This window comes from Ornithorhynchus anatinus, chromosome 12 (genome assembly GCF_004115215.2).
Source record: "Ornithorhynchus anatinus isolate Pmale09 chromosome 12, mOrnAna1.pri.v4, whole genome shotgun sequence".
NCBI classification, from domain to species: Eukaryota; Metazoa; Chordata; class Mammalia; order Monotremata; family Ornithorhynchidae; genus Ornithorhynchus; species Ornithorhynchus anatinus.
Window position 1 is genome coordinate 40,138,787 of NC_041739.1, and position 12,292 is coordinate 40,151,078.

At 46.8% G+C, this 12,292-nt stretch overlaps 1 protein-coding gene across 5 annotated transcripts in view; it reads right to left on the reverse strand.

Moving 5' to 3' along the window:
* Nucleotides 1-7,670: 7,670 nt before the first annotated feature.
* GSTCD (glutathione S-transferase C-terminal domain containing) overlaps nucleotides 7,671-12,292 on the reverse strand; it is a 159,079-nt gene continuing 154,457 nt past the window's right edge. For 4 of the 5 annotated variants that reach the window (XM_029077085.2, XM_029077082.2, XM_029077084.2 and 1 more), the window contains one exon: nucleotides 7,671-8,420. In XM_029077085.2, coding sequence (XP_028932918.1) covers nucleotides 8,284-8,420 — 137 coding nt within the window. In that variant the 3' untranslated portion in view covers nucleotides 7,671-8,283. The remainder of the gene's footprint in view (nucleotides 8,421-12,292) is intronic. The other variant, XM_039913673.1, reaches the window with a different exon arrangement.

Sequence of the window (12,292 nt, forward strand, 5' to 3'; positions counted from 1 at the left end):
CCCATCCATCAATAATAGTTATTGAATGCTTGTTGTGTTCAGAGCACTGTACTCAGCGATTGGGATAGAATGCAACGAACAGAAGATGCAGGCCCTGTCTTCAGAGGCCTTACAATCCGCGCAAAGCAACCTTGAAAAACGGAGACCTCTCACTAGAAATGAACAGAATTAAATTCAGTAAAGACAAGGGCAAGGAAGTAAAGGGGAAGAAAAAAGAGACTTACAAACTCAATAAGAGGAAGGTCAAGAGGAAGGCAGAAAAATATTTAGGGGTTAAAATGGATGTCAGGCTGACCTCAAATGTGACTTAAAAATAAACAATATGAGGTTGTATAAAGAGCAATATAGCATGTAAGGGACTGCCAGACACAGCGGCGTGGCTCAATGGAAAGAGGACGGGCTTAGGAGTCAGAGGTCATGGGGTCTAATCCCGGCTCTGCCACCTGTCGGCTGTGTGACTGTGGGCAAGTCACTTCACTTCTTGGTGCCTCAGTACCTCATCTGTAAAATGGGGATGAAGACTATGAGCCTCACGTGGGGCAACTTGATTACCTTGTATCTACCCCAGCGCTTAGAACAGTGCTCGGCACATAGTAAGCGCTTAACAAATACCAACATTATCATTATTATTATCTTCTCCTTTCCTCTGGAACTGAGCGGGTCTTTTCTATCAATCAAAGATATTTACTGAGTGTTTTTTTGTGTGCAGAGCACTATCTTAATACCTCCCAATCCCACAGCACTTTATGTATATATTTGTAATTTATTTATTCGTATTAATTTCTGTCTCCCCCTCTAGATAGTAAACTCCTTGTGATTGTACAGTGTTTTGCACACAGTGAGCGCTCAATAAATGATTGAATGAATACTGAGCACTTGGAAGAATACAATAGAACAGTAGGCCCTCAAGGAGCTTACAGGCTAGAGGAAAAGTCCCAAGAGGAATGTGTTATTAGGTCCTCCCTAAAAGCCGTCGATACCGTTGATTGACTAACTATGGCAAAGGTTAAAAATAGCTGGCACTTCTCCATTTGGATGATGGGTGATTTAAAGATTGCCCTTGTGAGTGAAAAGTTCTTGCTGAAGATAGGGCCCAGCTGTTACTTCAAAGAGGAAATGCTCTGAAACTGCAACCAGAGGGATTTAGGTTAACTCTGCACAATTATTTCCTGACAAAGCTGTTCACTATTACGATAATAATAATAATGTTGGTATTTGTTAAGCGCTTACTATGTGCCGAGCACTGTTCTAAGCGCTGGGGTAGACACAGGGGAATCGGGTTGTCCCACGTGGGGCTCACAGTCTTAATCCCCATTTTACAGATGAGGTAACTGAGGCACCGAGAAGTTAAGTGACTTGCCCAAAGTCACACAGCTGACAAGTGGCCGAGCTGGGATTCGAACCCATGACCTCTATCTCCAAAGCCCATGCTCTTTCCACTGAGCCACGCTACTTACGATGTGTCACTTAGAGAGTTTGGAGAATTTCATTTTTTGGGAACCATTACAAACCGGATGGATTCTCCTCACCTGGAAATGTTTTTAGGTGAGGGCAGGTCCCTTTGTGGTTTAGGATGCTGAGGTTCCGTAAATAACCAGAACTCCAGTTCCCTCGCCTTGGGAAAACAGCAGACCAGAAATGAACAAGCTCACAGACATGTTCTTTTTCTCTTCACATGCTTTCCTGAAGGGACAACCAACAGTTCATTCAAACAACAGATGTGTCCTATGTAGTCAGTCAGGGAGCCGACATAAAGAATATCAATATGTCATCACCGTACACTTCGGCAAGATTAAACCTAGAGCATAAAAAGGGAACAGCACATTGTACACATGGAGGAATTCATCGGGCTATTATTAGCTCCACCTAATCACAGAACCCCGAACTACTCTGAGGGAGGATTTTCAAAGCAACTAATATGCTGAATGGGAAAGGATCAAGAGAAAGAAAATAAGAAAGAGGCATATTGCAATCTACAAAACCCAAGCAAAGTAAGGTTTGTCTCACGTGCCGTGTTCCTCTCTAAGTTCTGAACTGCCACTAATAATAATGATGGTATTTGTTAAGTGCTTACTATGTGCCAAGCACTGCTCTAATAGGTGAACGCCGAACGGTCTCACGGGTCGTAGTATGATGGGATTCGGGAGGTGTAGCTTGTAGGCTGTTTTTTGCGTGCAATCTGAAGCAGAACAGCCTAACTTCTGCACCTCAATTATGCCACGCAGCCCATCGGTGAAGAGTAGTAAACTGAGGGCCACCGAGACCGGTACCGGACTCCATTAACTCATCTGCCAGGCAGACAACCAGTCTTGTGAGCTGGAAAGGTGGGCTCAGGAGACAGAGTTTGAAGAGGTCTCTGTCAGAACCTGGATCGGACAGGTAAATGAGAACCCACTTGATCATCTTACCTCAGGGTGGTACAGGGTGCTCTGGTTGAGGGGGAGGGAGGGATAAAAGGGGACAAGGGTAACCATCTTAGTCCCAGAGTTCTGCTTGCAAAATTATGTAATCTAACCATTAGCAAAGGTTGCCATAACGGCTAGTAGAATTCCTTCAGAGTTAAAGAGTAATAGCGTATGCAACCATTCACAGGCTCTGTCGGTCACACTGTGTTCCTGTACTCTGCCAAGGGCTTAGTACAGTGCTTTGCAGACAGTAAGCCCTCAATAAATCCGATTGAATGAATTCTTCAACATGCAGTGGTGGGGCCACTGTAACGACACCCTCTACCGTCCTCTCAACGTCCTTCTCCGTTTCGGCATTGGCATCTTAAAATTGGAGGTTTCGCATCAGCTCGGGGGGAAATGTTTTCTATCAAAATGATGGCTCTGGCGAGTTTTACCAGAAAAGTCGCCCTTCCCTCCTTCCTCGCCCAGCACCCCAATCCTCCAGTTCCTGAGGATTTTCTGGCTTTCCTAGTGCCCTCCCCCAACCCTGAGCTCGATTTCCTCACTCTCCAGTCCTCCCCTTCACTCCACCTCTGCATCTCAAATTTTAACTTCTTAGATTCAATTTTCTACAGCTCCAATGCTGCTGGTCCCACCCAAGGCCTCGTTATTGCCATCTCCACACCCGGCGGCCATCACCTTCCAGAGGTACAAAGTCGGGAGACCAGGACCAGCCAGATCAGCCCGGACCAGATGGGGAATGGGCTAAAGGGAGAGGAATCGGCGGCGGAGGCGGAAGAGAGAGTGGAAGGAAGGGAGAAGGCCAAAACCCCTCTGCTCTTAAAGACAGCAAGAGCTCTGTAATTTCCACACCCTCCGACCGGAGGTCTGGTTGCGAGTTGGCAAAGGAATTCCTGGAGAAGGGAAAGACTACATTCCCCAGGAAGCGGAGGGGTTGGTTGAGCACATTTCCCAGCAGCTTTATGGAAGGAGTCTGTCTTTACTGTCAGGGGTGGAGCTAAGTCTCTATAGGGAGTTGTGAAAACTCCAAAGCTACTTGTGTCTGTTTTTGATCCTCTGACCCACTAGAGGATTTGTTTCTCCTTTGCTCCCACTTAGACCCAAGGGTATGTACTGAGCTTCTTCCTCGGCTTAACCAGATTCTTGATTCTGGGTTCTTGATTCTATTTAGTTGCCATCGGTTTTTACGAGACGTTCTTCCCCTCGACTCTATTTATCGCCATCGTCCTCGTCCGTCCGTCTCCCCCGATCGGACCGTGAGCCCGTCAAACGGCAGGGACCGTCTCTATCTGTCGCCGACTTGTTCATTCCAAGCGCTTAGTACAGTGCTCTGCACATAGTAAGCTCTCAATAAATACTATTGAATGAATGAATGAATGAACCAGTGCAAGTAGTAACATAGTCCAGAGAAGCAGCATGGCCTGGTGGAAACAGCACAGGCCTGGGAATCCGAAGGATCCGGGTTCTATTCTCGGCTCTGACCCTTGCTTTGTTGAGTGACCTGGGGCAAGTCACTTAACTTCTCTGGGCCTCAGTAACCTCATCTGTAAAATGGGGATTAAGACTGTGAGCCCCACGTGGGACAACCCGATTACCTTGTATCTACCCCAGCGCTTAGACCAGTGCTTTGCACAGAGTAAACGCTTAACAAATCATCACTACTGTTAGTCTAAATCGCAGCCTGGGTTATTTCCATCTGAATCTCCTTTTGAATTATTTTCAGTTGTATTGCCCATTAAACCATTATTTGGTAGGAGGCAGGTGGAATCAGAGTTTTACGATCTTCATAATATTTACACGGAGTAATCCTTGGGGCCTTGGGCAGATTCTGTAAATGTTGTTCAATCAATCAGTGGTAAGCAGTAAACACAACTGAATGAATTGAATGAATGAAGGTGAAGGTAGTGCCTAATCCTGGTACTTTCTAACCACTAGCGTCTCCTCCGGTAGACAGGAAGAAATAATAATGATGATAATTGCGGGTTAAGCACTTTCTATGTGCCAAGGACTGAACTGAGCACTAGGGTGGATACAAGCAAATGAGGTCGGACACAATCCCTGTCCCACATGGGGCTCCCATTTTTCCAGATGAGGTAACTGAGGCAAGGGAAGTTAAGTGACTTGGCTAAGGTCATACAGCAGACAACCGGTGGAGCCGGTATTAGAACCTAACTCCTTCTGACGCCCAAGACCGTGCTCTATCCATGAAGCCAGGCTGCTTCCGATTAGGCCATGCTGCTTCCAGAAAGTAGCAAGTGGAGTTACTGGATATAGTGTAGTAGACAGAGCTGCACAGTGCCTCGCACAGAGTAAGCACTCAATAACTCCAAATTAATTGACTGATGGAATTAAGGAAGCTCCGGACTTCCAGCAAACTGTGGCCACCAATAGAGTGTAAAATCCTATAAGACACGGACCATTTATTCCATTGTTCTCTCCCAAACCCTTAGTAGTATTCTGCACACGGTAATAGCCGAATAAATACGTGCCTCAGTGGAAAGAGCCCGGGCTTAGGAGTCAGAGGTCATGGGTTCTAATTCTGGCTCCGCCACCTGTTACTTTGGGCAAATCACTTCACTTCTCGGTGCCTCAGTTACATCATCTGTCAAATGGGGATTAAGACTGTGAGCCTCACATGGGACAACCTGATTACCCCATATCTACCCCAGTGCTTAGAACAGTGCTCGGCACATAGTAAGCACTTAACAAATACCAACATTATTATTTTTATTATTATTATTGAATTGCTGATGAATAAATGTTGATTTCTCCAGAATGAAACCTTCTCTCTGTAAAACGAGAAAAAGGACATTTCTGATCAACATCTCAGAGGTACTGCTGGGACTAAAGAGTTGTTCGGATGCTTTCAAGTGCTTAATAATAATGATTTAAAGTGCTAAGTATCTATTGAGTGCTTACTGTGTGCAGGGCACTATGCTAAGCACTTGGGAGAGTACTATATGATTTAACAAACGTATTACCTACCCACAAAAAGCTTACAGTCTAGAGTCCAGTTTGCATATATCTGTATACATACCCACATATCATAAATTTCTTGTTTACATGTCAATCATTTGAAGTCTTTATCTCCTTATGTATCCACCATTTGCGTTTTATGTGTATTAATGAGTTTATCTGCTCTTATTTGCTGTGGCTTAGCTGCTAAAACAATCAAACTATGGTCTCTTTTCTTCAGGGAGGTGGAGGAGAAGCAGATTTAATTTTCTGTACAGGGCCCATTTTCTTTCCCACATTTACAGGTAGCCCTCTCTGTTGTGACATTAGTCACAAGCAAGGGCTCCTTGCAGTAGAGTTCTAAAAAATAGTAGGAACGATGCCTTCACAAGCTTTAGCCCCACCTCCTGCCCCAACCAATATGCTAAGGTTATGAGCCCCCTAAGGGCCAAGATTATTTAATAATCATCATCATCAACATCATCACAGTATCTGTTAAGTGCTTACCGTGTGCCAGGCACTGTACTAAGCGTCGGGGTGTCCGAGCAAATTGAGTTGGACACAGTCCCTGGGGTTCAGTGTCAATCCCCAAGTTACAAATGAAGTGACTGAGGCACAGAGAACTAAAGTGACTTGCCCAAGATCATACCACAGACAAGTGGCGGAGCCTTGATTAGAACCCAAGACCTTCTGACTCCCTTGCCTATGTTTTACTCACTCCGCCATAAATTCTCAACATTTCTGGCATTCAGTACAGTGCTTGCTCCATGGTAGACACCAACTAAATATTACAGCTCACCCTCCTGAATGCGCTTTTCCCTACCATCCATCAACGGTATTTATTGAGTATTTTAACTGTGTGCAGAAAGAACTGTAATAAATGCTTGGGAGAGTACAAAACAGAGTTGGTAGATATGTTCTCTGCCCACAAGAAGCTTCCAGTTGAGGGGAAGAGACAGACATGACAATAAATTACAGATATGTACATAAGTGCTAATGGGGATGATGTTGGGGTGAATATCAAGGGCACAGAGAAGTTGAGTGACTTGCCCAAAGTCACACAGTTGACAAGAGGCAGAGGTGGGATTACAACTCACGACTTCTGACTCCCAAGCCTGTGCTCCTTCCACTAATAATAATAATAATGTTAGTATTTGTTAAGCACTTACTATGTGCAGACCACTGTTCTAAGCGCCGGGATAGATACAGGGTAATCAGGTTGTCCCACGTGAGGCTCACAGTCTTAACCCCCATGAGGTAACTGACGCACAGAGAAGTGAAGTGACTTGCCCACAGTCACACAGCTGACAAGTGGCAGAGCTGGGATTCGAACCCATGACCACTAAGCCACGCTGCTTCTCATCCACGTGCCTGGGTGTCACAGAAGGGAAGCACAGCATGTTTAGCAGGGCTACGTTTTCTTTTAGCTTCTCAAGGTGGAGGTAGGTGAGGAAGAGGTTCGAGGAGGGTGCAAAAACCCAACCTGCCTTTCATAAGTCAGGAGGTGTGTGGACACCAACAATCTCGGAAAAGGGTTCGGAAGTGCCCCAAATATTCCATTTATGCACGCCCACTGCGGTCAGACGTGCGTTGTGCCTCACCGGAAAAATCCCATCCTTATTTCAATTGCCCTGTGCAAACTTGGTCCTTCTAAGAATGAGCAATATGGGAAAGCAATGAAATAACTCTCATCCCAAAGGAAACAGCTTGGTCTAGGGACAGGGCTGAGAGAGCAGGCGGTCAATGGGGTGTAAGGCCAACACGCTGACTCCGTGGTCACCCTTTCATGGTGGATAAGAGAATGCATTTGTGCGTCCACGACTATGAATCCTAGCTTCCTGCTCTCAAAACATTCTTCTTCCCCAATTCCATCAGAGGCCAAAGATAAAATATACGTATTTAGAGTTTCAGAAAGGTGATAGGTAAAACAAGCGTGGACACTCATGCCTATTTTATGATCACGGACAAGGGAAAGATTTTATAAAAGCAATTTTCTGAAAACACCTAGCCTCTCTCGGCACTACTTTCTATCCTGTCTTTCTTTTAAATCAACCCAAGTATTAATTGATTCCTAGGCTCATACTGTAGAAGAGGTTTTGGGGATCTATTAATTTCAACCTTTTTATAAAAGGATAATTAGTCCCAAAGTTTTGTTACCTTTCAATTTTTTTTTAATTAGAAATTTGCAGGTTAAAATAATTCAGAGAAACTTTTTTAAAAGCGGAATGAATAGGTTGACTCTATCAGGTACTATTCGAGTTCTGGTTTAGATACTGCTTTGTAATAACCAGGCTGGAAATGGACAAGTAGCTTTTAAAGAGATTTATAGAAGTACGGTTGAAACATTTAAAATTGAAAATAAAACCCTAGTCCACTTTCGGCTTTCATGGGGGGAGCTGAATGGGAGAGTATCACATCACATAATAATAATGTTGGTATTTGTTATGCGCTTACTATGTGCAGAGCACTGTTCTAAGCGCCGGGGTAGACACGGGAATCAGGTTGTCCCACGTGGGGCTCACAGTCTTAATCCCCATTTTACAGATGAGGTAACTGAGGCACAGAGACATAATCTTGTTGAACGGTCAAGTTCTGCCAAGGCAGTGAAAAGGAAATCATTATTCCCCCAACGAGGCCGACTCCTTGGTTTAAACTAGGCCCTGTGAATGTTACTTGTGAAGGCAGTTGAAGTTTGGAGGGATGCTCACTTCGAAAACCAGCAGCCGTTAATCACACGGTCACAAGTAGCTTTTATTGGGCTCTGCAGGTAGCTCTCCTTCCCAGATTGTCCTGCTGCTTTCTTTTCTTTAGGTCCAGGACGTATGACGTCTGCTTCGCAACTACGTCAAGAGACTTCCAGATGCCTTTGGACTTTGATCACGAATACCGGTGGCCACAGATCAAATGTAAATGTCTTGATCTAAATGGGTAGCCCCACTATCATGTTGTTTTTAGGGGAACAGCTTTCTGGCTCCATGGAGATCACTTGAACAGAGTAGCCGTGTCCTTCTGCAGCTCTCGCCCGATCGAGGTCTACCAGACCCATGCAGTGTTTTCCTGGAAGAGAATTACAAAATTCCATGAGAAATCCGTCAGTAAACCAGGCAAAGATCCATTACGCCAGAAGGATTCTACGTAGTGACAGAATTCGCAGATGCAGTTTTTCCCGTCACGTCGATTCCTTATGCCGGCCGGTTGGCTCATTCGGTTAGGCCGCGGTCCTATCAATGGGAAGGCTGGTAGAAAGAAGGTTGGAAGCAGGTGTTTTAAGAAGGAATCCTCCCCCTCTTCCCGCCCCAGGCCATTTAGGGGAATCCGACCACCGTCCCAGAGCCGGGAGGGCACGGGTGAAGCCACAGCAGCTCATGACGTCGGTCACTGAGGCTCTACAGGACCTCCAGGCCTAGTGCCCGGGACTCCACGCCATCCCTGGGTGGGCAGAGACTGATGCGGCGGTGTGCTGTCACCAACCCTAAGACATCGAGAAAGATTGGTTGGGCCTCTACCCAGTGCTTGGTACAGTATCTCTCATGTAGTAACAAATAACACAATTATTATTATTCTTGTTATCATGACTATTGGCCTCTGGACAGTCCGGCCTACGTGGTATAGAGCGAAACTAAAAATGGTTCCTTCATCCAGCATTCTCCGAAGCTTCACTGGGTATTTATTGTTGTCTCTGTGTTCCGTAGCTGACTTTATCTCTTCAATCTTTCCTGCCGTGCCTGTCGCTAGCCTCCCAGCCCCTTTCAGATGGTGAATTCCCCGAGGGCCTTACCTATCCTTTACTCTCCTCTCTCCCAGTGCTGGACACAGTGCTTGGCCCACGGTAACAGCGGTGTGGTCTTGATTGAGCGCTTACCGAAGGCTTATTCGGGGAAGGCCTCTTGGAGGAGATGTGACCTGAACAATACTTGCAAGGTGGGGAGAGTGGGGAGCTGGCATATATTGAGGGGGAGGGAGTCCCAGGCAAGGGGGAGGACGTGGGACGAGACAGACGACATCGGGGCAGAGTGAGTGAGCTGAAGCTAGAGGAGTGAAATGTGCCGACAGGGCTGCAGTAGGAGATCACTGAGGAAGGTCACTGAGGTAGGTAGGATGGGGTGTGCTGATCGAGTGCTTTAAAGCCAATGGTAAGGAGTTTCTGTTTGATGCGGAAGTGGATGGGCACCCACTGGAGGTTCTCGAGAAGTGGGGAGACATGGCCTGAACATTTCTGTAGAAAAATGATACGGGCAGCAGAGTGAAGTATGGACTAGAGTGGGGTGAGACAGGAGGCAGGGAGGTCTGCGAGGAGGCAGACGTGGTAGTTTAGGTAGCAAAAGATAATGCTTGGATCAGCATGGTGATAGTGTGGAGTCATTCATTCAGTAGTATTTATTGAGCGCTAACTATGTGCAGAGCACTGTACTAAGCGCTTGGAATATACAATTCGGCAACAGATAAAGACAATCCCCGCCCAAGGACGGGCTTACAGTCTAATCAGGGGAGACAGAAGGACAAAAACAAGACAACATAATCACAATAAATAGAATCAAGGGGATGCACACCTCATTAACGAAATAAATAGGGTAATAAAAATATATACAAATGAGCACAGTGCTGAGGGGAGGGGAAGGGAGAAGGGGAGGAGCAGAGGGAAAGGGGGCTTAGCTGAGGGGAGGTGAAGGGGGGAAGGGGGAGGGAGCAGAGGACGGATGGGGAGCAGAGAGGGAGCAGAGGGAGCTGAGGGAAAAGGGGAAGCTCAGTCTGGAAAGGCCTCTTGGAGGAGGTGAGCTCTCAGTAGGGCTTTGAAGTGGGGAAGAGAGTTAGTTTGGCGGAGGTGAGGAGGGAGGCATTCCGGGACAGCGGGAGGACGTGGGCCAGAGGTCGACGGCGGGACAGGCGTGAACGGGGGACGGTGAAGAGGTGAGCGGCAGAGGAGCGGAGCGTGCGGGGTGGGCAGTAGAAAGAGAGAAGGGAGGTGAGGTAGGAACAGGTGGATTTTAGCAACGGCGTGAAGGTGAAACCGACGGGATTGGGTGACAGATTGAATATGTACGGGGGTGGAATGAGATAAATGAGTCGAAGACAACGCCAAGGTTAAGGGCTTGTGAGATAGGGAAGATAGTGGCATTGTCTACAGTGATGGGAAAGAGAAGAGGAAGACAGGGTTTGGGTGGGAAGATAAGGAATTCAGTTTTGGACATGTTGAGTTTGAGGTGTCGGTAGGACGTCCGAGTAGAGATGTGCCGAAGGCAGGAGGAAATGCGAGATTGCATAGGAGGAGAGAGGTCAGAGCTGGAGATGTAGATTTAGGAATCATCTGCATAGAGATGGAAGTTGAAACTATGGGAGCAAATGAGTTCTCCAAGGGAGTGGATGGAAATGAAGAAAAGAGGGACCCAGAACTGAGCCTTGAGGGAACCCTACTGTCGGAGGGTGACAGGGAGAGGAAGAGACAGAAAAAGAAACTGAGAAGGAGCAGTCAGAGCCATAGGAAGAAAAGCAAGAGAGGACGGTGTCAGTGAAGCCAAGGTTGGTTAAAGTTTCAAGGAGAAGGGGCTGTCCTACAATACCGAAGGCAGCTGAGAGGTCTAGGGGGATTAGGATAGAGTAGAGGCTGTCAGATTTGGTGAGAAGGTCACTGGTTACCTTAGAGAGGGCTGTTTCCGTGGAGCGGAGGGGGCAGATGCAAGATTGGACGGGATCGAGGAGAAAATTGGAGGAGAGGAAGTGGAGACGGCGGGTTGGAGAAGAATGGTAGGAGGGAGACGGGACGACAACTGGAGGGAGGGTCAAGGGCTACGACAACTGGAGGGAGGGTCAAGGGCTTTAGGATACGGGAAAGGTAAGCAGGCTTCAAAGCGGTGGGGAAGAAGCCGCTGGAAAGCGAGCAGCTGAAGAAGGGCACTCAAGGAGGGAGCGAGTGTTTTAAAAAGAAATGAAGGGATGGGGTCAGAAGCACAGGTGGAGGGGAGAGATTTAGAGAGGAGGTGAGATATCTCTTCTTGAGTTGCTGCAGGAAAGGTAGGGAGAGTCAAAGAGTGGGGAGGAGGGAACTGGAGAGGAGCAGGGGAGATTTTAGGGAGATGATGCCTGACGGTTTCAATAGGCACCTCTTTGGTATTTGTATCTGGGAGACTCCCATGTCGGTTTCTCAACTTACGCTTCACCACGGTTGATCTAATAGCTTCACCGCATGTCTCTTCTTTTTGATCTAGGTGATTCGCCGTCTAGAGTGTAAGCTCCTTGTGGACAGAGACCGTCCCAAGCGCTTCTACAGTGCTCTGAACAGAATAAAATGTTCAATATCCTTGAGCAGTTCCATGAGCCTCATGTACGGGCCATACTCAATATGATTTGTTAAGCATTTACTCTGTGCAAAGCACTGTTCTAAGCACTGGGGTAGATACAAGGTAATCAGGTTGTCCCACGTGGAGCTCAAAGTTTTAATCCCCATTTTACAGATGAGATACCTGAGGCATAGAGAAGCTAAGCAGCTTGCCCGAGGTCACACAGCAGACAAGTGGCGGAGCAGGGATTAGAGCCTACGTCTTCTGACTCCCAAGTCTGTGCTCTTTCCACTAAGCCACGTTGTAAAACAAACCCTAAGATAATGCTGTATGGCAGCTGAAAACTACGAGTCACTTGCTGAGGACGAGACACGCATGTTACACTGTCATCAAGAACGGAGTGACTTCTCTGAGCGAAAGGTCCATGTGGAAAAAGGAAAGGAGCCAAAAGGGGAAAACGGCGCCAGGCACTGAAAACGTGAAGCAAACAACTTAGACAAGGGACAACTGTTTGGTGTACACAACATGCCCTTGACTGTGGATCTCACTTTGGCCTTTTCAGCCACATCCATGATCAACTTCACTTAACTGCGGGGTCTTCTCTCAATATGAAGGGCAGTTATATAAAGGGCTCAATAAGTACTGCTAATTGAT